The 27,703-nt window shown below is 39.3% G+C and overlaps 1 protein-coding gene across 1 annotated transcript; it reads left to right on the top strand.

Annotated features, from left to right (window-relative positions):
- Positions 1–2,081: 2,081 nt before the first annotated feature.
- On the top strand, positions 2,082–18,342 carry MAP9 (microtubule associated protein 9). The gene is made up of 10 exons (XM_018071453.2): positions 2,082–2,685; positions 4,384–4,803; positions 6,297–6,553; positions 7,379–7,437; positions 7,959–8,124; positions 9,211–9,300; positions 9,996–10,148; positions 10,592–10,737; positions 11,464–11,596; positions 17,400–18,342. Exons 1-10 carry the CDS (start codon positions 2,505–2,507, stop codon positions 17,520–17,522), a joined length of 1,728 nt encoding a protein of 575 aa, XP_017926942.1. The 5' UTR covers positions 2,082–2,504; the 3' UTR covers positions 17,523–18,342.
- Positions 18,343–27,703: the final 9,361 nt, after the last annotated feature.

A 27,703-nucleotide genomic window follows, 5' to 3' on the forward strand; every position in this document is an offset into this window, starting at 1 on the left:
CCAGGTGTGTTGCGGCCTTTGCATAACTGCATTGCTTTTAAAATATAACTCTACATAAATAAACAAGGGGAAAACAAGTCCTAAGGCTCTGTCCTACATATTCTCTCCCTGTTTCTGTCAGAGAGATTTTCTTCTGTTCAACTTACAAAAATGCAATGCATTTCGGGGAAGATATTAATAAATGCAAATATACCACCAGTAGAGAGAATGTCAGAAGTTCTTTATTGTCACTAAGACAACTGAAGCACTAATCTTTTTTAGAAAAGGAGTGATCAGACGCATTTAACCTGGAGAAAGAATAGAAATGTCCATATCTGCAAATGATCATGAAGTTGACAGCTTTCCTTCGATGCAAGAGATCCATATTCCCAGAGAACCCTGGGATTCAGGTGCCTCCATCATGGCTAGTGCAGGGGACAGGTGACCTCCAGGTCAGCCAGCTTTGCAGGGACGCGTGCTGCTTGGCAGTGTGTCTGGTCACCTGGGGCCGGGCCTTGCCAGGTGTATTGCACAACCACCCCTTGGGGAAATAGAAGTCGGAGTATTAGGAGGTGCAAGCAGCAGGTGATTTACACCAATGTACGTCATTTAAATTAACACAGAGATGCTATGAGATCTTTATTCCAGAAAGCGCTGAAACGAGTATGTTTCTTGTGGACAGCGTTCAAATCACAGGCGGGAAGTTTTTGCACAGTGACCTGACTGACTGCAAAAGCGGGGCTGATGAACCTGTGTTAACCCTGTTCCGAGCGCCATGCACGTATGGAGGTGCCCCTTGTGGGAACAGGGCCATGTGCAGGACATGGGCATCGACAATAAACCCTGTCAGGTTCAGCCGGTCCCTGCAGGGCGCGGGCGCAGCGTGGCTGTGGCCCTCGTAAGGCAGTGGCGCTGCGGCCACTCACGGCTGTGATCGATTAATGAAGATTCGCCGGCCGGCGGTGCCGGGCGCACGGCGGCGCCCGCGGCGGGCCGGGCCCGGCTCTCGAGCAGGACGGCGCCTCGGGCACTGCGACCGCAGCGAGACGCGCGCCATGTCGGGGGCAGGCGCGGCGACCGGGTGGTGCAGGTGAGCAGCGGCAGGGCACAGGCTGCGGGGAGCGGGGCCTGCGAACGGGTTTCTGTCTCTGGTAATACACTAATTCGCTGTTAAAGCCAGCACACGCACAAAAATGCTTCTCTGCTGTCAAAATGAAAGCGGGGAAGCAGGCTTCCCTCTGTGTGGACGCCAGGAGCGGCTCCCCGTGCCCAGGCTGGGAAGCGGCGGCTCCGAGGCGGGAGCAGCCCGGCTGCCCCGCTCCAGACGGCGCTGGTCACCAGCAGGTGCCTCGGGAAGCGCCTCGGACCCGCGTCCAAACACCCGCTCGCCAGCTTTCGGTGGTTTGGGCTCAGGGTCTTGAGTCTGGAGATGATGCTGCATTTCTTGATGTATTTTTCATCTATAAGTAAGGCCAGTGGCTTTAAGAACCCACTTAAACGTGACGTGTTCAGGATGTCCTGCAGCAGAGTCCAAAATACGTGAAGTTCTTCCATTGTTTTGAACGTGTCACCTGCTTCAGGCTCTTACTTTGCGACAGTCAGTGAAGAGGTGGTCCGTGCTCACCTGCTCTCACAGACTCTTCTTTCTTGCTCTTGCTGATCAAAACATACAAAGGGGGGCAAAAGTGTCACATGATGATAGTCATAATTGCCAGAAATAGAAAAGGGATTTGCAAGATATGTTTCTTATGAAGAAGAAATATAAATTAATACATGGAGATTTGGGATTGATTTTTTAACACAGAAATATTGGGGGAATGGTGATAGAATAGAAGCACTATCCTTCACAATAATTATCAGTTAAACAGGCTTAACTCTGTTGCTTAGTTTTACTTATGTACGTGTGGGAGGGGGGAATTAGTGATGAACTTTTTCAATTAAATCTTCCCTTCTGTGCAAAATTTATTTGTGAAACCATTTCAGAATGAGCTGCAGGAAGCGATTTCTGCTCATGCATCAAGTGAGCAAACAGATGAATACTCGGACGACTTTGAGAGTGATGAAGATGGCATGTTAAATGGTAAAACAGAATTAAATATTTTTCCTTGTGTTCTTCCTCTTCTTGACTCATTGCTATAGCCCAGCAAATCTTTGTGAGTCAATATGATTTAATGTTCCAAGATTTCATATTTTAACAACTTCTAAATCACTGGGTCCTCCTCTTCTAAGTTAGGAGCAGAATTCCCAATGAAATCTGTGGTGGTGCCAACCTGCTAGACCAGACACAGTCTGTACTGGTTTCTACCATTGTGATGCCCAGTTTTTCTCCATAGCCATCTGTAGTAGTGCACATACTGTGAATGAAAGTGAACATGAGCGGAGAGAAAGCCCTGTTTTTAACTTCCTGTTTTCCCAGTCTGGACAATCAGTGAATAATGGCTTCAGGACACACTGCAGAGCATACTTCCCTGGCAGTGTACACAAACCATGAATAGTTTTGATCTAGCTGTTTTTCTTGGGCCAAGATGCATTTGATGTTTGCTAATTGTATTGAGTTTGCATGGCCAGGTTTTTGTCGCAGAGGGGCTACAGGGGTGGCTTCTGTGAGAAGCTGCCAGAAGCTTCCTCCGTGTCCGGCAGAGCAAATGCCAGGCTGCTCCAAGACAGACCCGCCACGGGCCAAGGCTGGACCGGTCAGAAATGGTGGTAATGCCTCTGTGATAACATGTTTAAGAAGGAAAGAAAAGTTATTGTGCAGATGTAATTGTGGCCAGAGAAGAGTGAGAATATGTGAGAGGAACAACTATGCAGACAGACACCAAGATCAGTGCAGAGGGAGGGGGAGGAAGTGCTTCAGATGACAGAGGTGAGATTCCCCTGCAGTCTGTGGTGAAGACCATGGTGAGAACAGGCTGTGCTCCTGCAGCCCATGGAGGACCATGGGGATGCAGAGATCCTGCAGCCCATGGAGGAGACCCACACCAGAGTGGGTGAATGCCTGAGAGAGGGCTGTGAATCCGTGGGAAACGTGTGCTGGAGCAGGGTCCTTGCAGGGACCTGCAGATCCATGGAGGGAAGAAACCACACTGGAGCAGGTTTGCTGGTAGGATTTATGACCCTGTGGGGGACCCATACTGGAGCAGGCTGTGCCTGATGGACTGCACCCTATGGAAAAGTGACTCACATAACAGCTTTCCACCAACTGCTGCAGCCTATGGGATGGAGTCACGCTGGAGGAGTTCATGGGAAACTGTCTCCCATGGGAGGGACCCCACGCTGGAGCAGGGAAAGGACTCCTCTCCCTGACCAGCAGCAGGAACAACATGTGATGAACTGACCGTAACCCCTACTCCCCATCTCCCTGTGTCTTTGTGGGGGGAGGAGGTAGAACTCAGGAAGGAGGGACGTGTGGGGGAAAAGTGTTTCTAAGATTCGTTTAATTCTCATTATCCTGCTCTGATTTTGTTAGTAAAAAATCCAATTAATATCCTCAAGCTGAGTCTGTTTTGCCTGTGATGTTGTTTGATGAGTGATCTCTCCCTGTCCTTAACTCATGAACCTTTGTTATATTTGCTCTCCCCTGTCCAGCTGAGAAGGGGTGTGATAGAGAGGCTTTGGTGGGTGCCTGACATCCAGCAAGGGTGAACCCATTACTACTTTATGTTTAGTCTAACAAGATCGGCCAAATAACTCTTTCATCCTGATTTGACACTGCATGTTAAGGAAAATAGGAATTTTAAAAGGATTTCCTCTGTGTCCTGTTTTTCATTCACACCTAAAACATCTTTTAACAGTTTGTGGGATGCTTTGATTTCCCTTTGCTGACAAGATTTAGGAAAAAGCTCCCCCAGCAGTAAATAAGTTACTACCATGCTTTTGTTACCTTCTTCAAGCATTTGAACTCTGTAATTAAGCCTGTTAGTCATAACAGACCTCAACAGGAAGATCAAAACATTTTTGTTAAAACATGAGAACCTCAGCGTTGGAGCAGATACTTCTTTGAGTATCTTCTAGTAGATTTTAGATGGGACAGAAGTGAAGGGAAGGGGAGCATGGATTCTGATACCAAACACGCATAGCTTTGTTGTTGACTTGCTTTCACTTCTTGTGGCATTGAGACACTGTTTTTTAGAAGGGTTTTGAATTGCATGGCAGAAGAGAATTAATGAGTGAATATTTTTCTTTGGGTTGGGTCCATGGAAACAGATGACAGGAAAGGAAGTAAATAAAGTCTGTAGTCTGGTGGCTTTGCAGAGATAAGAGGCACAGAAAGAGAAATGCTCAGAAACTAAAGTCGGGAGGATGTTATATGAAAAATAGTTTTAAGTTATAGAAGATATCACTTCTGAGTTGCATTTTTTTCCCACTTATCTCGAATGCAAGTTGATAATATGCCCTTTTCAGGTATTGATGAAGAACTTACTGAAGGTAATTCAGGTGCTGCAAGCACTGGTAAATCCACTGTTGTTGAGAGTCCTCTCTTGAATGATGATGCTTCACAAGAACTAGCAGATTTGGAAAATGAAGCTGCTGATGACTTGGCTTTATCCTTTCATGGAAAGAAACTTAAGAAAATAATGGTTTTAGAAGGTGATAATATACCAGATGACAGAAAAGATGGTAAAGAAGAATGTTTGGAAGGTCAAAGTGAGGGTAATGGCAGAAAAAATAATGAAGTGCTTTCAGCTGCTGAAGAAGTACCCTGTGATAATAGTGAAAGTGATGACTTGCCTATTCATGAACTACATAAAAAAAGAAGTCAAGAGGAAAAGCAACCAACAGCAAAGCCACGGCTTCACAAACAAAGAAATGCTTCAGCATCAGGTGAAAAGAAAGCTTTGAATGTTGTTGCTGCTACTTGCTTAGCCATGTTACAGTATTTTAAAGTGGTTTAGTTTGGGTTATTTTCTGTGTTAATGATCAGCTGCTTTGGCTTGCAGCCAAAGCTTCTTAAAATACATAACCTCCATCTACCAGGGGGTAAACTGAAAAACTGTGGGCCAAATAGCAGGAGGTTCCTGTTTTCCTTTCAGAAGATGAAAAACAGCTGTTTAGGTCCTTGAAGTTCAGCTCTTCACCAGTGCATGTCCATGAAAGTTGTGGGAGGCCTACCGACTTGGCTCCACAGTATGTGCCTAGCTCAGAAAGCCATATTCACATAGTGTCCACAGCTTCCATGTATCCTTCCATGGGAAGGTTATTAAATAGCCACCTCTTTTCTATGACCTGGAAAGTTTGATCACACTGTTTGCAAATACAGTGTTGAAGTTGTTATACTGAAGCATCATGAAACTGTAATGTGACAGAATGTCAGAATAGTAGATTCTCATAATTGCAAAGTTAAAACTTCAAATGATCTTTTACTTTAAAGATACTGACACACTTTGGATGTATAGTCAAACACATATAACCCCTAAGTTTTAATGTTTCGTTATAAGTCTAGGTAATGCATTTTTAATCTGCAAAGCAGAACTTGGAATTCTGCTAATTAACTTTTACAGATATAAAATGTCAAAAGACTTCATATTCATATCCAATTCCATTTGTATTCTTATCTAATTCCATTCTAATCTTCAGATTCATATCTAATTAGTAGTATGAGAGGAATTAGTCCTGTTTGATGTTGAGATAAATTTGTGGCTGGTCGTTAGCCATGGTGGAAGATTACAACTTTGAAATTGCTAGAGCATGATTAATGATATCAGCTCCTTTTTGTGTTTCCACATGATGGCACCAAAGTGCTGGATATTTGAATGCACAGTTGGGCAGTGCAACACCTCTCTGTCCTGGCTGTTGTGCTTGTGTAGTTTTACACTGGCAGAAAAAAGTTGAATTACTCCTTGTCTTCATGTGAATCAAAGTAGTGCAGTGATAATGGCATATTGGTTTTCAATTCAGAATTCTCCTTGTCACCTTGAACTTACCTTCACCATTGTAAATCTAGGTTAAATTTCTTAGATTGTGAGCATTGATATTCCTTTCTTCAGGTAATTTGGAGTTCATTTCTCATTCAAAAATTCTATTTCTTTTAAGAACTGCATTTGGATGGTAAGGCAGATGGGAAGTTTTGCCTTTGTCATGCTCTCACATTCTTTAACATTAGTTAAAGCTTCAGTTTCTACTCCAGTCTTACATTTAAATACAAGTGAATACTCTTCTTATTAGTAGATAGTTCTTAGAAGGAAGTATACAGAAAATACTGTATAAAATTTAGTAAAAACTTTCATGGACAGATGTTTTTTGGACAGAAATAAAAATACTCAGAAACAATGAAATTCTTGTTAATGTGTCCTCTCAATCTTTTTTCCTCCCGTTAGATCAGGATCAGAAGACTGTCAACACCAGTGACTTGAAACTGGAGGACAACGATAGAAAATCTCCTTCTGTGATAGAACAAATGATGACCACAGTGTATGAGAAGACAAGGGAATTGGAGAACCCAACAGCTGACAGTTCAGATGGAACAGTGAAAATAGCAGAAGGGCAAATAATAACTGATACAATGCAGGAGATATCAATGAATGGTCAATCTGAACATAGGGAGGCAAAGAATGCATCAAAGAGCTCTGTCAAGGTATTACTCATAAGCATTTTGCCATTGTGTGGAACAATGTCTTAGAAGCATGGTGGAAAGTTTTGTAAGGTTACTGTTGGTAACTTAAATGTGAAAATGCTATCTGTAGAGCTGACAATTTACCTCTGAGCTGAGATTTATCTAGAGCTGAGGCTCTTACAAATTCTATATAGTTGTATTGAAGGTATTGACATGTGTTTTCCAGTCTTAAGAAAGTACCCTTGTCCAAGTGAAAATAACAGATCTCTATTGTGAGGCTAACTGAATTGCAGTGAGCAGTGCATGTTGGCAGAGGATGGAATCCCTGGTGTGACCTGAGTAAGGGATAGGTTGCAAAGCATTCTATACTTTATCATAAGAAAGAAAATATGTAGATACATACAATTATTAAAGCTAAGTATTCAAAGAGCTAAAAGAGTGTTGATAGAATAACAGGGAAACCCACTACCCAGCTGGGTTCTTTTTATTTCTTTGTATTTCTAAACTACAGAATATATTTTTATGTAATACAAATAAACATTTCTAGGTGCTATTTGAAAATTATACAGGCATTCTGAAAGTTTGGTTGCTTGGTTTGGATTTGTTTGGTTGGTTGTTTTTTCTCCTTACTTTCTTACCCTGTACTGTACCCCCTCTGTATTAGAGTGGCTTTCTTGCCTATTTTTCTAACATCATAGAACTATAGAATATCTCAGTTTGGAAGGGATTTGTAAGGGTCAAGCCCAACTCTCAAAATCCCTGTTAACTTGTAAAAATCTGTTTCATCCTGATCTAGTTCTGTTGCTTGAGAGACTCTATAACTTCTACTTTTCCTCTGTTTCTTAGAAGCCAGGTGAAACAAAGGAGAGAGTTCTACAAGACTCAAAGGCTTCTTTATCTGACAGGTAAAAGAAACACTCTTAGGTATCACACTCTGCACAGTGTAAGATGCATGTAAGGGCCCCGACAGTGCTGCTTCATTCTTATTTTCTGTCAGCACTGTATTCACTGCTGACAACATCTGACCATCTGTGAAAAACCTTTTAGTGGATGAGGCATGTTATTATGACCCTTACTCAGGTTTATATCCAATCAGACTCTCAAATCTTTTGCCATTGTCTGTGATGTGTGTGTGCTACTGAAGTCTTTATAGGTTTTAAGCTGCTTTTTAGGTGAAAGTGTAAGGAATTTGTAAACTTTCTTGGCCTGGATATGTTGCATAATGGCTTGTTTTGGCAATAATAAAGCCCTCAGAAAAAAAAAAAAAAGGTTCTTTCTTTTCTTTTCCCCAGTCCCCAGTCAAGTGCATATAAAAAACCAATCACAGTAACTTTTGGTATGTACTGAAATAAAGGGAACACTGCTTGGTAACAGCCACAATAAATGGAAAGATCATTAATGTGTTTGTGTCCTGGTATTTTCATAGGTCTCCATCTTCTGCGCACCTAAAGACAAAGGTGAAGGCTGTTCCATCAGCTACACCTGTTTTATCTCAATGTCTGGGAACATTAAACCTGTTGGAGAACAAATGCATGGAGAAGAAAAGAACAGAATTTGACAAAGCAGATAATTTAAGAGCAGCTGTTTTTCAGGTAAATCTTAAAAATGAGCAAACAAACCAACAAACAAAACTGTGCATAGAAAGGTCCTGATCTAGGAGTCAACACCTCATATTTCTTGAAATCAATATTTCTTACTATATTCCTTGCATAGGCTTACAGGTGTAATAATCCTTTTATTCTGTTGGCTATCACTTTTCCTCAAATTATGAACTCAAAAGCTATATGAAAGGGATGTACTGTGATTCATAATTTATTGTGTCAGACTATTCTCCGGCACATATTTTCCTTTGTTTCTACTTCATCTTTAACATGAGTGTGTAGTTTGAAGTTGCTCTTTTTTTCCTGGTATATTCTATTCATCTGACATTCAGGAAAAGTGATAACAAATCTAGTACTCTCTCCAGAAGAAAAATCTATGTAAATTCCATGTAGAATTTCACAACAATTAGTTTATGGGTTTCAACAGACTTTTACTATTAATCTGTTTGAGAACAACTTTAAATCCAGAAGCTGTTTGTATTGGTATGTGTTTTTAATACTTGTTATGGTCCTAGAACAAATTTTAGACCCTCAAATTACAATTTATATTGTCTATAATTTTAAAGGTAAAATAGTCTTCATTTAGGACACTTGTATCTCTAAGCTGTATACCAAATAATATAGTTAAATATTGAAAATTTAAGTCTGTTTCTGCAGATGGCTCATAACCTTTTATGGTTGCTTGAAGTCTCACTCTTCCCAGTAGGGTTTTATTCTCTTTAATTATAGGAATTTACAAGACAGACAACAAATGTAAATAATATCCCTATATTCCAAGTGATAAGAATCTTTATTTTATTCTTCTTTTTAAATTTGTTTAAAGCTTACATTTTTTTGGTGTTTCTATGAAGATTTTTTTAAGACATTTAAGCTTTTTTAGATTTTGTAGCTGTGATTTTAGAAGCTTAGACTTTTTTTTGATCTCAATGTGTATGTGATAACAGCTTAGTCTTCCACATGGGGTAGTATCTAAGTAGCACATGGAAGAATTAAGAGTAATTTTGGTGGTCATTGTATTGGTGCTGCTCTGTACTTACACCTTAAAAGGACTTCAGAAGTCTTTAATGATTCTTACAGAATTGGTTGGAAAAGAAAAAGCTCTTTCTAATGGAATTAAAGAGAACTGAAAAGGAGAAAGCTGAAAATCTCAGAAACGATACTGAAAAGGTTTGTTTACATTCTTGTTAAAAAGAAGTTAACAGACTATAATTCTTTGAAGTGTACTTGTCTGTACTTTCTGCCTGAGTGCATCAGTCTGCTGTTGTAAGGCATCTGGTCTTCTCCAAAGAGCACGAGGTGATTTGGAACACTAAATGATATGTCCTACTTGTTATGGTTGTGGCAAACAGTGTGTGTCTGATGTTTCCCTACACATTTACATAAGGTGTGTTAAAAGTGTGCTTCTTAGATTAATTTTCAGGTTTGTTTACAAAGACCTTGGAATGCTCAAATCTTAAGGTGCTAAGTTTTATGTTGTCTATTAGAACATAAGGGGTTTGCTTCCTCCCTCAAGAGATGCTTATCTCCAGAGGACTGTATTTTGAATAGTACTGTACACACTCTTTGATTTGACTTTTAAGTATTTAATACATTTCACTGCTAGGCACTTAACATGTATTTCATATCCTTATACACATATTTTGCTGGAATAGTTTGTTTCAGTTAACTTAAATTAAAAATGAACATAGAAAAAACCCCACCATATGTATTTAAAATTTCATTGTGAGTAATACTTGAAATGTTGTTGTCAAATCAATTTCTGTTTCTTTATTGCTCCATTAACAATTAGTTTAAAGCGTACTACCTCAATTATAATTTTATACTGAAGTGTATTTAAATGTAGACTTTTATTTGCAATCTAGAAAGAAGCACTTAGAAGAGAGGAATCAATTGCATGTTTTGAAGCCTGGAAAGAAAAGAAAGCAAGAGAAGCAAAAAAGCTAAGTGAAAAAAAGAAGCTTGAGGAAAAAACCCCAGCAGAACAGAATAAAGAGAAAACAGAAGCAGCACAGGTGGTGATGTGAAATATGTACAAAAACGTATATCAAATGTGGTTCAGGAGATTGTAGAAAATAATTCTGATTAATCCAGAAAGAGATGGAAATTAACTAGAATCTAAGTCTAGACATGCTTAATTTTTGAAGTAAGTTCATATTAGGTTCTGTTCTGCCAGAAATACGTAATGTTTACATTTGCAGACAAACATACTTCTATATTTGGAGTTTGCTAACTGAATATAAAATAAACGCCATATAAATACATTTAACTAATACTTACTGTCAAAATAACTTATTCCTGTTAGGCATAGTGATGCCCACTTCTAAGAAATGCTACAAACAAATATTCCGAAATTGGAATGTGTAGAAATTACAAAAAAAAAATAATACAGAATAGGCAAGGGGAGTATTGACAAAAAGGTGAGGGGTAAGATTTCTCATGAATCTATGGTTTTCTTTAGGCATTCAAAAGATGGAAAGAAAAAAAAGTGGAATATTTAAGAGAGCAAAGCAGAAAGGAAAAAGAATCTGAAAGAATCAGGAAGGAGAAAGAAGAGGAACTGATTGCAGAGAAGAGGAGAATCAGCATATCAGCAGTTGAAAAATGGTACTACTCCACTGTGTTTTCCTGTATCGTAGCTTCCAAAGTCTTCATGTACAAATGTAATAGGTCTTCTGTGAGTGCTTGATGTGCTTGTAGTTGTAAGACAATGGCATGCTTGGGATCAGACTCTTCAGTCCCAGTGGAGAATAAGTATAACAGTGAAAGCAAGCTGTACAGCTCCTTTCAGTTTAGTAATTTAATTGCTTTCCTCCCCAAAAAGCTACTAACTAAGCCCAGTCAGAGATACTGCAACGGAGACGTAAGATTGACTGAGCATAATGTCTTATGTGGTTAGTTTCATGCTTCATTACTAAACCACAGGAAGGTAAGTAAATCTTTAAGTTTTGTGGAATACAATGTATGAATGCAGATGTATGCAGGAAGGAAAGAAATGAGATGTATCTGCTGGAGAAATTCTGTGTTTTATAAGCCAAGAGTTTTCACAGACCGTGTGCAACTTACAGTTACCTACAGAAGTTCAGAATCTAAGGGTTATTTTGTGATACTGAATAAGGGAAAAGCAGTAAAGAAAAGGTGATGCCATAACAGATAGAGTAGTAGGTTCATTTATACTTTGGTGATATATCAAAATGGACTGGGAAGATTTTAAATATATATTCTCAAACTTTTATTAAAAGTATAAAATATCTCTTGACTCAATTTAGTTAATCAGCAACAGCATTTAGTCTGTTACATGATGATCTCTTTTTCTTCCCTCTCATTTTACAGGAATGAAAAGAAGGAAGAATATATAAAAAAGAAGAAAGTAGAAAAATTCCTAGAGAGGAAAAAGCAAGAAATGCAACAGGCAAAGAAGGAAGAAAAAAATGAAAAGGCTATGGAGGAATATGAAAGATGGCTGGTATGTTTGTTTGGGGATTTTTTTTGCACTTTGTCAAAACCAAAAAGTTTAATGCAGTAATGAGTGTGAACAGTTGTGTATTGTGATACTTATGAGTTTTCGTGCTGTTATTAGAAAGGCCAGACGGTGGCAACATTGCATAACTTGTCCTCCAGAATTCGTGAGCAAAATGATGGTAAAGTGCGGTGGACTTGATATTTGGCAGACATGGAAAATATATTCTCCCTACGTACATGTTACAGAGTTTTCTATTTCATAGTTACTCTTGATTTTTTGCCATTTCACATCAGAGGCAACCATCTCTGAAGGGCCAACTCACCACAGCACAAAACCTGCAAAGCCAAACAGCATCCCCGGCTGCAACAGTGAGTGCATGTACATTCAAGGAAGCATTGAAAGTGGAGACTTGTATACCTACAGCTGGTAAAAGCACTTTAATGATGTTCAAAATTATTATTACAAGAAAGAGTGGAACTCTGATGCTCCCAATTATATTTTTCCCACAACAGTGTCCTTTAGTCTCAATAGTTAAGCAGTAAACTAATCTATTACTCTAGTCTCAACAGTTAGGCAGGGTTTTTTCCCTTGCTACAGAGAGACAAACTAGAAGAGAGATCACTAATATTCTTAGCATATATTGTTTTCTTGAAGGTATGTGACTTACTATTTAAAGAAAATAGCTAGTGTGTTTTAATTCCTCACCCTGTGACACAGTCATTCCTCATACTGACTCTCAAGGTTTTCTTAGTTTGAGAGTGTTTCTTCTGTTTTCTCTCTTCCATGTGATTTCTGGCACACATCCTGTACATATGGTCTCTATTGTCACTTGTAAGAGTGAGATCTTGCAACTCATCTGGCTTAAGGTCCTTACAGGAATTTCTTTGTACTGTCAATGGCTAAAAAAAATCTTTTATTTGGTTTTTTTTTTTTTTGAGGAATGAGGAGGCAGAGAAATGAGAATTGAGGCGGGCAGATGTACGGATCTTGGACAGGTTTAAAAAGGACAGTCATCCTTTACTTGGCTAACTCAGAAATACACAGTTGCATAAAACAGCAAGAGCCTGCACGTTTTCTCTTCTCTGTTTTCATATTTTTTTAGTCTGAGGTTTAGATCTTTTAAGGTCTTTGACCTGGTCCCTGTTGTAATACCTCTCATTTCAGTAATCATTGGTAAGAATTATTTTCTCTAGTCCTCTTTGTCAAGTGATTTCCAGTTAAGTCAAATTATTAATGTCCAATCTTAGATTATTTCTTGCTTAGTCAATATTCCTGGTTGCCAAGGAAGGAAGTGCTGCATTTTAAGCAGTAACTAATGCACTGTCCTCTATGCTCTGCTTACTGGGACTATCCTAATCAGCGTAGTTGTATCAAAGCCTGAATGTGACTGTGCTGTCTTGGACTCTGTACAAAGGTAAAAATATTATCCTTTTTTGGGGGAATGAAAGATGCTGCCTAGCACAGACTCCCCTGTTCAAATTGTATATAAATTCCTGAGGTCACCACTTCAATGGGATTATTAATATGAACGTTAGTAGTTGGAGGAATGACCAGATCTAACTGGATATACAAGTACCTACATGAGAGGAACACTTTGAAAAATAAGCAGATGCAGGAGAATGGGATAGATACTGAACTGGTTGGCAGAGGTACCTCTAAAATGATCTCATTTTCAGTGTCTGTGTGCAGGTGTTGACTGATGTGTCTCATACCCAATCTTTACGTTTTTACTTTCAGAATTTGTGCTGGCTTTTTTCAGCTTAGACACCTTTATTTCAGAAAACATATTGGGCAATAGCTCTGTCATCATGTTTGACCAGAATATCATCTCACTTTGTACAGTTATAGAAAAAATACACACCTTTAGTGAACTGCAGAAAGGAAACACTGTAAAGTTGTCATTGGGAATTAAAGTTGTCAAGGGAACTAAGATGATATCTGCCTGCAGGTAGATAAACAGGAATCAGATCTGAAGGAAGAATTGTGGAGGCCTTTTAAGTGTATTCTTTCAACTAAGGAGGTTTTGGTTCGAAGGGAAATAAAATAGGAGTAGTATAGTGGCAAGTATTCTAATATGTTTTCATTGATATTCAACAGAAATAAATGTGTTTAAATTCATCCTTGGGTTTCCTGAACTAAGTGTTGACCATAATGCATGGGTAAAAAAGACATAAAAATCTGCTTATAGTTCTTCTTAAATAGAAGAAACATTCTGCTTTTGTATTAATGGAAATTGTGTTACTTCTGCTTTTAGAGATCATTATGTGAATGTTTGATAACATAAATTGCATAGAGAAGATTACTTTTTAAGCCTGAAAATAAATGCCCTAAAAAAGGTTATTAACACTTGTACAATATTAACACAAAAAGGATAATCTTGAGCTGAGATGCTGTAGTATTGCCTGGGAAATTTAAGCTTCTGATTATTTTGTTTCTTTCCTACTGTTTGCCTCTTGCTACTCACCAAGAACTCTTCAAGCCAATCTAGCCTGATAAATGATGAGTTTTTACTTAATGCATAATACCAGTGTCTGACACTTGTTACTGACATGCACCTGTTCTGAGGAGTGAAATGTGGAGAAGAATCACATTGGAAGTTTATAATGACAGATGAGTTTAGTTTTCATTTATTTCTGAGATATCAATTTGATACCTGTTTACTGTGGATAAAAGTGAGTAGCCTGGATATGTTATGTTGTCCGTTTTCTGTGCTATACATTAACATAGTATGAGTTGATGAGAAGTAAGGCTGCTCACAAATGATTCTCAAAGATCAACATAGTAAGGTTAAATACCCTAGAGGAAGTTTGAAGGTTGAGCATATACAACAACCCTTGAGGTTGAGCATATACAACATCTATTTTTAGCATTCTAAAGCTGTTTAAAAATATTAAGAAAGGATGTACCAGATGAGTCTCATGGATTTATTGCTTTTCTGGGTTAGGAGCAGCTGATGTGGGTTATTCATTTTGTGTGATTTAATAAGATCTCTCTGAAAATACTTTCTATATTGGAATTTTTATGTCGTGGTACTGCAGCATGTTAGAAATAAGGCTGCTATTGTTACTGCTCTTAAATGTTGTACGTCTTCTCTAATATCTAAAATTCAATTATTATGTGGCAGTCATACTGCTAAAGAATGTGGTCTTCCCAGAACTTGGTAGGTGAAAAATGTACTCATCTTACTAGGCTATTGAGTAGAAAACTTCCACAGAAATCAAACCATGCAGTTGAGTTGATCTACTGTATGATGAGCTACAGTTATTGATTTAGTCTTTCACTATTTCTGTTACTGTTCTTCTGTTAGTGCAAATAACATCTTGTTTATTATTTTATGGAAGATTTATATCAGTTATATCTTGTGAGAATGTGCACTGTGATTAGGACTAGAACATAAAAAGCTTTGTGTGTGTTGAAGACAGGGAAGAAGCCGGTAAGTCTTGATGTCAAATTTAATCTTTAAAAAACCAGTTAAATTAGCTCGAGATTCTTTTCTTGGCACTGGGATTCATTAATGAAAACTGGATCTTCAAACCCAAACATTCAACACTGAGACACAATTAAAAAATCCAAAGCAACTTTTGTTCTCTTCCTGGGTGGATGTTTGCTTTATTTTTCATTTGGGCTTTTCATACAGGAGTCTATTGTGCACATGTGTTCAGTAAAGAGTGCTTGACAAACATTAAATATGCACTTTTTTTGTAACATATGATTGTTCAAATAATTGCCAATACTGCTGCAATAGGTCTTATTTTTAATGAGTTTTCATCTACATGTCCTGAGGGTACACATAGCCTCATAGATTATGATTCTATGATTCTATGATTTTGTAAAAAGAAATTGACTGGATATATGCAAAAATTCCAAAACAGGAGCATGTATCATATATGTGTTCCATTAGAGCATATTCTTCACAAGCTCATCTGTACTGGGTGACATATCTTATTGTCTTTTTTGAAAAATACCACTGATAATGCAGACTCCTTTCCTCTTAGGGAACTAAACAGTTCACTTCAAGAATTTCAGAATATCTTGAATTTGTTCTAAAGACCCAAAGCCACTAGTTGTGCTCATCTGAGGAAGATTTCTATGGAAGGAGAAAGAAGGCAAAAGTATAGGATGAGAAAAGTCAGAATCTCACAATGTTACAAGCCCAGTTTGTCTCCATTACTCCATGTAATCCAGAAAGATACAGTTTGTACAGAGAGATAATTTTTTTATTAGACTAACTGTGATGAACTTTTGAATCACTTATTCTAGCAAAGGGCATTCCTTTTCCACACAAACTTTGCCTTGCTTTTAATCAGCCTTACTAGTAACAACATGAAATAATTGTCTGTTTAGTTAGACCAGATGTTCCTGACTCAATTGGATCTTCAGATTTACACTGACAGAGAGCTAAAGGGCACAGATTAATATCATAGGGTTGATATTTCAGTGCATGTTGTGCTTTTTAAAAATTTTGTACACATTGGTAGTTTGACTGCTGCATATGTATAAAATAGGAATAAACTTCCACTCAAGCTCCCTTTTTTACAGTAACGCTTCTACATTCATTTACCAGTCTACTCTCAGCCACAGTCACATCACTGTTTCTCTTCTCACATATGAATAACAGGCAAACACTGCTAGCATCTTGAGGATTTGGGAACGTACAGTATCCATCAGAAGGATGGGATCATGGGTTATATGAGCGCACCAGTTATCTTACAGCTGTCTTCAAGGAGCAGTACTTTCACTGCAATGCAGTTCATACATGTGAAAATACAAAACTAATACAGCACTTTTATGGTGCTTCACAATACTGGCTGATGGGCTGCAACAGATGAAAGGACCGAGGTTGGATTTGGCACGATGATTTTAAGCGGGCATATCCACACTGCATGTCTGCTACCTATGATGTGTATGCCAGTTGTCGGTCTGTTCATGTGTCCAAAAACCAGCTGCTCAAGGACCTCTTAGCCACCCAGCAAGTGGGGCACAGTAAGTTATGCTGTGGTCTAAAATGTCAACCTACTACTTCAAGTCAGTCAGAAATGTGCACCAACATGCACCACAAATCTGCAAGTGTCATTATAAGGAAAATTTGCACCAGCTCACCAGTGTACTGAATTGCTAATGCAGATGCACCCTTAGATGCTGGTCCTCACCGTGGTGAAATGGCAGTCATTTGCAAAGAAGAGTGCTTATTTTATATAGAATGGCAAGTCTCCTGAAATTCATTAGTTATTTAGACACGAAAAGAATGTTGCAAATATCTTGCTTATCGTTCATCATCCTGATTGCCCACTGCTGTCTGAAACAATAGAAAATGGAATTAGAACCTTGCAGTACTTATAATATGTTAGCTAGATCTTTGTTTAAAATTAAATTGTTTAATTCCTAGTTTGTTCTAGTACATGGCAAGTGTGATTTAATAAATACAAAAAGTTACAATGTTGCATCAATGTTACATGAGAACAACATATTTAGGTATCCTCTTCAAGACAGTAAGTAATTAATATGAAACTAATTATATACAAGTACCTGATCCACTAGTTCTTCGCTTGGGTTTTTGTTTAGTTGGTGCACAAAACCTTAATTGTAAATGACACCCAGTGTGCAGCTGCTTGTATTACATTGTGCAATGTCTGTGACTGAGGCACTGCTCCAAAAGGCAAATCTCTATTGCATGTTTACTTTTCATTTTACACGAGAAAGGTATAACAATAATTGTAACTTTTCTGTTAGTGGAGTTGTTTTTTGTAGGTTTTTTTTTTGTTTAGTTTTGGTTTGGGCTTTTTTTGATGTATCTTTTTATTCTCAGGAAAACAAAGAGAGGAGAGAGGAGCTTGAGAAGAAGCAAAGGAAGATGCAGTCTGTCCATGGGAATGAAATGAGTCCTCCCTGGAGGCCACCTGGCAAAGTCACATATTCAGGGAATTACTGAGAAGTTTATTGCCTTGTGGAAGAAAACATAGTCCACAAAGTTCTGACAATGGCTAGTCGCTATTTCATTAACAGTTGATTTTCACTGGATACATTGTAGGTGTTACATTCTTTCTTTTTAGTTTATTTGATCTCCATAGTTTAAATAAATCACTTGTCTCTTTCCACTGCTTTAGAAAACATACTAATTTTTCTAATTCCACATTTGATGTAGTTTTGCTATATTCTATGCTACTTTGTATCTTTTTCGTGCAAGTGTATATTCAGGATGAATAAGGCTGGACTCTGCCATTTTTTTTACCCAATAGGTAGCAGAATGGTTATTTTTAAGTTACTAGGCCACACTTTTGAGGAGTTAAGTCTTGAAGAAATTCTTGGAGGAGGCGGTGGGGTGTGGAGATGATGGGCAAGGAGATGTTGGCTCTCCTGTGATGGTAAAAGACAAAACGCTAAGGAGAATGGTAGGAGGATGTCATTTTCATACATGAAGAGATAAGATACAGAGAAAATAAACTTAGATTATGTTACATTATGAAATGTAAATACAGCTCCTAAATTAAAACTGCATCTAACAGAAGCAGGTTTTCATGGGGCCAAAAGCAGTCAGCCATGTGATGGTACAGAAGAATTAAACTGGAATCCATATAATGTAAAATTATATAGGACTAAGTAAGATTGTAGCTGTTAATTCCCTTTCAGATCTTCATATACATTCCATAGATTTCCTGCTTCCTTCATGAAAAAATAGTTTTAGAGACATGTTCACACAAAATCTTACATAAGAATTCAAGGGCAGAACAGTGGTACTCTTGTGAGGCAAACTTAGAAAATTTTTTTTTTTTAACTTAATTTAAAGGCTTCTGTGATTGTTTTTAAAAGATCAAGTAAATCCTCCCCAAACACATTTTCATCATTGCTAATGAGCAGGTTCCTGTAGTAAATTAATACATTTTTTTCTTTTTTATTTTTTTTGGCTATTTGCCTCACTATTCTAGAAGCAATGGCAAGACTATGTGGCTTTAGAGATCTTCACATCTTGTTTGCCTGCTGTCTAAACTCAAGCTGTTCCTTTTGTTTGTATTTTCTTATTTGAACTTTAATAATCACTCCAGATCAGATATGCTCCTCAAATGTGTATTCTTTAAAACAAAACAAAACTAGTATCACCAACCAAGAAGTAAAAAAAAACCACCCTGGTCTTTAATTTATGGATATATTTTCTGAAATGAAAACCTTGTTCCTGTTTAGACTGGTAACCTCCTTGGGAAGTAAAAGGAGCATATGAGAAATAGACTTGTCTTTTTCCCTAGAGTTCTGTCCTGTTTGTAAATCTCTGAGATAGTCTTTAAGTGTGCATTTCAGGTAAAACTGGGGCATCTCCTCAGAAAAGAAAAGACAAATAGAAAAGACTGACAAGCAGATTAATTTTTTTAGTTTCCTGATGTTTCTTGCTTGGCTTTTTTTTTACATTTTAATGAGAGCGACTGAGGATTTAGAGGCATTTGTTTTGGCCATAGTGGTTTCTATTACCCAAGTGCTGTACAGGTGAAATTTATTGCTGGTATGTATGTACAAATGAAATCAAAAGGGTGTCTGTTCTGTCTCAGTATTCAGTAAGGTCCTGTTCATTATTTTACCTTGAATGGCTCAACTTCCGGTTGCTTTTCATGTAACTTGCTCATGGTAGCCCCATTGCATATTGGGATTTTTGACCAGAACTCTGCTGGTTCTGGCTCTTGCTTTTAGTTCTGTTTCTTCCTCAAAAAGACAATTGTGCTGGACCTGGATTTTATTCTTTTATTTGTTTCTAGCCTTCTGTCACTGGGCTGTTCTCCCATAAATGTGGGGCTGGAACAGTTTTTTCCACTGAAGAGTTTCAAGAGAAGCCAGGGACCTTAATGACACCCATCCTTTAATTATATACAGTCTGCAGGTAATGCACTCTTGATGTCTTCCAGTGAACCCTAATGACAGTAGTGACCTTTTTGATGCTTCTGTGAGACTCAGGTTTGTGCCAAGAGTCATCACTCAGATGCTGAACTTCTGAGTAGGGCAGTGTTCTTGCAAGTTTATGCTAAGCTCATCTTCTGTAATTTGGGAGGAGGAAGACATTGGTCAAAAGGGAGAGAGGTCAGGAGAGAGGCTGGAGCTTTCAGAAGCACCTCAAATCCTGCAGTCAACTCTTTCCAAGCTCCTGGAGTCTGGCTGTGTTCCAAGGCCCTTGGTGTTTTTTTCAGGAAGACTCTCTTTATAGTAGTACTCATACTGAGTTTCCTACACTGCAGTGTTGCAGTGCATGGCATTACAGAATCTCCCAGCTAAGGGATTGTGCACATTAGTTAAGGGATTCTGCGCATTAGCTTTTTGCAGAGATCAATAAATCCAGATTTTTATCTAGCATAAGCCAGACATTGCAGATAAGCAAATATGTGGCTCTCATAACCTCCAGGTCTGGCTCTGGCTATTTCCTTATGGCAGGCCAGGCATTTTTTCCAGTAGTAGTTGCATCAGATCAACAGTATTGGCCTTCAAAGGAAAAGAATCCACTGCCCACAGAAACTTTCAAGAAGCTGAAAAAATGCCCAGCCAGAGCAGTTTCACTGGTCAACCTAAAAGGTAGGGTAAAATTACAGATAGCAGCAGGAGAGGTAGTGAGATTGCAGCACAGGCAGAATGTAACAGACTGCCAACTCAAAAGTTACCCACCCAGATTTTAGAAGAAAAATATTGAATGAATTCAGGCCTTTAGACTGGAGCCGTGGTGTGCATCATTAGTCCTCTAGGCTTCTAGATCTTGGAACCTTGAATTCAGGTTTACTTTGTTAAGAAACTCCAGCTATAGTATCATGAGAGGATGAAATGTGTAGCAGGCAGCAGAGTTTGCTGTCCAACAGATCTGGGAAGTCTGAGACAAGGAATGCAGTCTGCGACAAGCGAACCATCTGGATCTTTGTTTTCACAGTGTCCAGCTGGAGGAAGTAAGGCAGGTCGCTATGCTGACAGTCCTGTACTTGAGGGATGCAAATGAAAAGTGTGGTAGAATTAGTGGCAGAGATAAAAAAAAGTTTGTTGGGTGATTGTGCCTGAGCTGAATACTGCATTCTTACTGGCTTTAAGCCTTTAGATGACTGGGTGGAAGGTTTTTGACAGAAAATAGAAGTGAGAAGATGTTGGTGACATCTTTCAGAGGAGTGAGGAGGCACTTACGTAAGTTCACAACTTCTGAGTTAGAAAAAGATGCTGAAGATCTGTAGAGGGGGGAAAACAGTTGATGTATTTAACTTTTACAGTAAAATTTTGGGAGCTTTGTCTAATTTTACATTGTGAAAACTTGGACATGTTACATCATGATGCAAATGTCATAGAAAAAATAGAGCTGAGAAATATGAACATATGTACATTAATTTACAAAAATGTACAGATGTCTGTATAAATCCTGTCTATATGATTTTTGATTACAGAGAGAAAATATTTTGTATTTAATAAAGTATATTTTATTATAATAGCCTCAATGTTTTTAACAGATCCTAGGATACAAATCTTTATTTAAAGCTTTAATACGTGGAAGTGAACTAGGCAGTGTCTCTAAGCACAAGCTATTCTTTCATCACTGTTAATATGACAAGTACATAGGGAACTTCAGTATCCCGCTGAACTCAGAGCTTCTACAGCACTACAGCTATCTCCTCCACCTCCCTTACACTCTTGCTTGCTGCCACACAGTGCAAACATTCATTTCAGGAACGTAGTTTCCAAGTCATAACTTGGAAGATGATCAGTATCTCTCATTTTTTTCCCAAATTATTTCATTCAGGCATTAAGTTGCTACATTGGTGCACTATAGGGGCGGGCTGATGATAAAAAATTTTCAGGTCTCTCATTCTGGGTAAGAAAAATTATATGTTGTTCTCTGTTGTATTTTTTTTTCTTTCAGATTCACAAAATATCATCTTATCTGGCCTGTATGCCATGCACTGCTGTGTTTTGTTTGGTTCATTATACGTTCAACTGAGTTACTTGACTCACTAACAGGGATAAACTCTTTTGGGCTGTGAAGGCTGATGGCAGCCTTGGCTGCACATCAAAACCTGGACTTGCTCCAGTTTGTCCATATCTTTCTTGCGCTGGGAAGCCCAAAGTTGAACATGATGCTCAAGATGCAGTCTCACTCCAGCTGCAGTCCCACACGTGCCAAACAGAGGGGAACAATCACTTGGCCCCCTGAGCAGCAGGATCACATATTTGTTTCTGTGCCAGTGTACTTACAGAAGCCCTTCTTTATACTCTTGGAGTCTTGTATGAGCTTTAACTCCTGCAGGTCTTCGTCTTTAGTGAATGCTTCCATGCTCACTCCAGTAACATCTCTATTTTGCTCCATCTCTGTGCTTGATTACTGTCTGAACTCAGGCAGGAGAGCTCCGTTCATGCACACTGGCTGCCTGCCACACTTGCTCAACTACCCACATATCAGAATGGACTTTTCCTGTGCTCTGCCAAGGATATTAAAGAAGGTCAGCCAGCTCTCCTGGGTCCTTTTGCTTTCCAGGACAGCTTCCTGTGAGATCCTGACAAACAGATCCCTGAGCAAGCCATCATCTTCTCTCCTGAAGGCCAAGGTTGTGGTTCTGTTTACCTTGCTGCTTCTTACACAATTGAAAGTTTCACTATCTGAGAGTCATGGCAGCCAAGCAGCCATCAGCTTTCACAACCCAGGCCAGTTCATCCCTGTAACCGTCCATTAGCTAAGGTCAAGTCCCCAGCACCTCTTAGGGCATCAGCATTACCACTCTCAAATTTCTACTGAACCACTGGCTTTTAAAGGACAATTTCTAAGATGTTAATAACCTTCATTGGTTAGATTTACCTCTAATGGATAGTAAAGTAATTGCAAAACTCTTATCTCATTACTTCAGCCTGGGGCACGGAGAAATCTGCTCTTACTAGCAGATTGCATTCAGGCAGTTGAGCTGTTTTCAATGTAGCACATAATTTTAGCACCTACACTCAAACAGAGGAAAAGTGCTACTAGAAGCCTTTAGTATTGCAAGATATTTTTCTCTTTTACTACTATTTCTTTTATGAATACTCTTTCTCTGTGATGCTTTTATTTCTGGATATATTCAGACTAAAACAGTTGAAAGTTTTTCATGTACTTTTTCATTTAAAGAAGCATCAAATACTCCCATTATATGTTAATCATTTTTCATGAATAGTTTGGTTCCTGATGCTAACAAATGATAGGAGGATAACATTCTACACAAGCATCATTAACTCTCAACACTTAACTGCTGTAAGGCCCAGGTGGAGCATCGATATTAATAATAATACGCTGGTTGACTTCTATTTTCCTTTGTACCTTTTAATACGGTGTAACATACTGAGCACCCATTCCCATATGCTGCTTTCTAACCAAATAATTAAGGAAAAACAACAAGGAAAAAAAATAGAGCAGAGGAGGTTTCTCTATATGCCTTTTTTAAGACACATCTGCAGAATCATGGTAAATAAATGATGTTTTGGGAAAAAACTTCCTCTATGCCTATTAGGACTTCCAATACTGAAGTGTAATGAGGATGTACAGAGGTGATTTTGCATCTAGCCTAACAGGCTGGTCATGAACCCCTGAAGGTGGATAGGATAACTGCTTGCATCCCAAAGGGCTTCTTTGACACCTGGGGATTGCAAGGTTTGCTCTCTTGACACAGACAGGGTAGTATCCACTCTCCCCTGCCCATACGAGAAAGATCCTGTCACCAAGAACTGCAGGCAAAATATGCACAGCAGTTAACTTGGCCAATAAGTAACTGCTGCAGAAAGCTTTCCAAACTTCCCAGATTTGACTTTTGTCTAAGTAGACCCTTGTTGTTATGTTTCTATTGCTTAGATCATCTACCACTGAAGGAGAATATTGTCTCCAGTTGAAATGGGAGTCAGAAAGGTTTATTTTGCAACAGTTGAGTGAGCAAAATGAATACCAATAAGAAAATAAAAGCAAACATTATTAAATTTATCATTTGGGGAAATATTAGTGGTTATGAACCTGGTGCTGGATACTGCACAAGCAAAATGTAAAGATGACTTCTCACAGAAGGCTCTCCATCCCAGAAAACACACAATAGAGATTTAGTCAAAAGCACAAGAAAAATGAGGAAGGCAGCATCAGTTGCTGAACAGCAGCTGTGGTACAGTTGTATCAACAGCTCCTGGCTATTGGATTTCACAGTCCACCAGCTACTGTCCTTGCTAGCTATCTTGCTCTCAGCAGAAAATCCAATATGCTGATTTTCCCCTTGACTCTTCTGCTGACTGTGTTGTCAAGCATCCTCCCTCTGGTGTCCTTTCTGCTAATGCAACAAATTTCCTGTCTTTCCTGCTTAAGAGACCAAATCATTCTGTCCGTTCTTACTGTCATACAGCACCTCCAAAAGAGATCAATCTGCTCAAAGAATGAATCTGCCATCAGTATTGCCGTACAATTTAAAGTATTATTATAGCATTAAACCCTGACATCAGCTTGATATGTATTTTCCCTTAAAAAGATGGTAATGCATCAAGCAGTTAAATTTCACTGCAGCAAAATTGACATTCTGTTTAAAGTTTCTATTCCTCATGTGAATCAATAAAATGTAGGAATGCTGCATTGGAAAAATGTTCTTTGTGAACAGCTATGCATTTATAACCTATCCAAAGTGAGGGCTCTTGATAATGGCCCCCAATTTTCAAGGACAAACTATGTTTTTTGGATCACGAAATATTACTAGAAAGAGAGGTTATGTGCAAATAATATCAGGGCAATTACTGGAGGAAACAACAGGATTAATGGCTCAAGGCTAAGCGTAGCAAGTGCACATTAAGTGTTTCACAAAGCCTTTCTGCTGATTTGCAGCTCAAATATCCTTTAAACTATTCTCTTTGATTCACTTTTGCCATTTCTCACACAAGTATTTTTTTAAATAATCCTGTGCACTTGTTAAAGCACTCAGAAGAGAAAGAGAAGAGAGAGTTTTATGTCTATATGCAATTCTTGCTGTCAATCTGAGCTACATGTAGAAGTACAATTATAAAATGGGCATGGATGCCAAACGTGAACTGGCAAGACTGTACTACTTAGAAGTACTGCCACAAGGGAAGGAAGTGGAGTCTGCCAGCCTGCAGCTCAATCTCAGAGCCTCTGCACTGGATGCCACGGGACCCAGTTCCCAGCTGCCATTTTCTGCTCACCTTTGCCATCAGGTTTGTACAAGGGGCCATGCCACAGAGCTGCAATGACATCCTGAGTTCATCCACTATCTCACCACTGATGGGGTAAAACAGCAAGGACAAGACTGGCCAGTGGGGTTTTGTACAGATTTCACTCTTTGTTAAAGGCTGAATGTCTCTTTTCTGACCTGACAATGTTTGGGAAAATGCCTCCGAACAAGCTGCTGGCCACATGTGCCAGAGCAAGATTTACTATAAGCAGTAATATAGTCATAGCTGGCAAGGCTCTGTTTTCATCATTTTAAACATTTAATTCCTTTGAAAAATGAATAAACTGTTGCCACAATAAAACACTCAATGGGCAATAAGTGCGTCTTACCCATCTTTAGCAGAACTGGCAGCCAAGAATTAGTACACACATATTTGTTGCTCTTGTATGAGGCCTAGATTGCCCTGGAATACTATTAAGAATATTTAAGGGAAAAGGCAAAGGTTGATGTTTTGGCCATGCTTAAAAGCTTAGCAGCTGAAAGATAGATTTAGCTTGCTTTATGAATCCTGAACTCCAGCTCTGTAAAACAAAGTAAGATTTTCAGGTGTTAAGCATCTGGACTTCCCAGAGATTTCACTTGTATTCATGTCCAGCCATACCTGGATAAATTAGAGCATTTGATACATTTGTTGCCCAGGTGATCATTAAAGAGATCCTCCCATTGTCCCATGGGAAGAGGGTAGATTTGATCCTCCATGTTAGGCAAAGGTGGTTTCTCAACCCTGAGTCCCAACCAAATTAGAGGTCAGAAAACACACCTTCTTATTTACCAGGTCTGCATTGTCCCCTGCAGATGTTGCTTTTTTTCTTACAAAATTTTGACTGTGCAAAGTTCCTCGTAAAACCTTCAGCTTCTGCCACGTTAGACTGTGTTGCTCCTGCCCACCTATCACACATCGTCTTTGATTGTTCAGGAGAATGGGAACTGGTATTTTAGATATTTATACTGCAATATAGTCATTGAACAAAGCTCAGCAATGACCCAGTATGACCTGAAAGACGCTCTGAGCCCCAAATTCTGATAGTATTGCCAGTACCGACATGGCCCATCTCTAGGAGAAAATTCAGTGCCTGAACATTAGCACTTAAGTGTTCTGCAGGTTCATCAGACCAGATGAAGGTGACCCTAACAGTATCAGGCTCTACTATGGCTCACAATATCAGCTCATGCGAGTTTTCATGAAAAAGTGTGGAGACAAACCTCAAACAGGGCAAGTACAGAAACCCCAAAACGGTTTCCTTTAGTGGACTGTTACCAGCGTGGCTGGCTAGATGCACACATACTGAGACTCAAAGGGCAAGTCAAAGAAAGCACCTGAACATAAGCATAATCTGTTGAACCCTCTGACCATGTGTTTGAGTAAAGTATATATGAAAGTGTTTTAGAGGAAGAGGCAACCAGCTATAGACAAAGAGTCGTAGCCTGAATTTTCCCTCCATCTAAACACATGAGAACATACTGCCTTTTACAGACAATGATTCATGAAGCTGACAAGCACAATCCCCTACCGCACTTGTAGCTTGGACATCAGGGTGCCTCCCCTGACCAGCACCCAACCTGCCTCCAGAGCTGCACATGGGCAAAAGCTCTAGCAAAAAAAGTTGTCTTTCCACATTTTCCATAGTGTTTAAGTTCCAGATAGAGTAGGAACTTTCAGGCACCTGCTTTTGCAGTTTGGGTTGCTGGGTGCCCTGCCACTGCTGTGCCAACAGCTGTGCCCTCACCCCATGAATCACCCCACTCCCTCCCTCCATAGCAGCTTCTTGTCTCCCTTAGCCTACCAACATTTTGCCCTGGATGTAAGATTACAGCACAGTCTCACAAGTGGCACACACACTGCCTGCTGGGGAGCCATAAAAGCATTCATTATACATTTATAGCTATGCCCTGCTGCCTCCAGTGAACCGACTGCATGCAGCTGGTGTGGCTGTACCTGAGGGATAGGTGGGGGTAGAGCAAGCAGTTTTGTAGCAGGGAGAGGTGCAGTGGGGTTTTGTGAGCCTGATGCAAGGAGAAAGGCGGCTGATAAGTGTTGCTTCTGCTCAGTTACTTTTATTCCTGACTCTCATCAGAAATGTTCAAGTATTTCTTGTGGCCACTGACCCCAACAAACCAGGGTTTTTGTCTGGCTCCAAATTTTTGAATGTAATTGAAAAAAAAAAAGCCCTAACAAATTACACTACATGTTATTTAATTTCTGGTACGGTATTCAGGCCTTCGTTCTCTCCTGGGAGCCAAGCACCTTGTAAATATGATTATGACAAGTATTTCACTTGTGTGGCATGTGGTCCATTACACAAAATCTTGTGTGACGAGAGACCAAGGCTGACAGGGCACAAAGGGCCTGCAACTCTCCCAGGCGACTGCTCAAACAGGGCTAAGTGCTGCTGCTGGCTGGTGCTCAGCTGGTGAGGAACAAAGCACTTTGGGCAGCTCAGTAAACCCAAATCCCTTATTCAATTATGGATGGAGAATGTCTGTTTTGACTGAAGCTCTTGAACTAGCTTAGTTTATTTCTTCTAAGTGGGAAAGCTTTGGAAATGTGTATTTTTGAATTATTTTTGATGCCTTACAAGCTGGGATAAATGCCACTCCTCTCCCTTTCATTGCCTTTGGGAAGCTGATTTTTAGCTGAGATTTGCTTTGCCAGCTGATGAAGGAGGCTGCATTAAATGGCAGTAGGAACAACAGGCCATAGATGGTCCATTATTACTCCCCTGGAGAGCAACCAGGAGGGATCCCACTCATCCATGTCTGTACCCAGCACGTGGAGAATCGCTCTTGGCCCTGAAGGTCTCTTTCTACCGGCACGATCCCACAGGGACACCCTGCTCACTCATATTCAGCTCTTGTTCTTGACAGCAGTACCACACAGAGAAGTTAGTGTCAATGGTTTACTAAAGGAATGTTGATACAGGTAGACCTTGGA

Source organism: Manacus vitellinus, unplaced genomic scaffold (assembly GCF_001715985.3).
Source record: "Manacus vitellinus isolate BGI_N305 unplaced genomic scaffold, ASM171598v3 scaffold_0_pilon, whole genome shotgun sequence".
Lineage (NCBI taxonomy): Eukaryota > Metazoa > Chordata > Aves > Passeriformes > Pipridae > Manacus > Manacus vitellinus.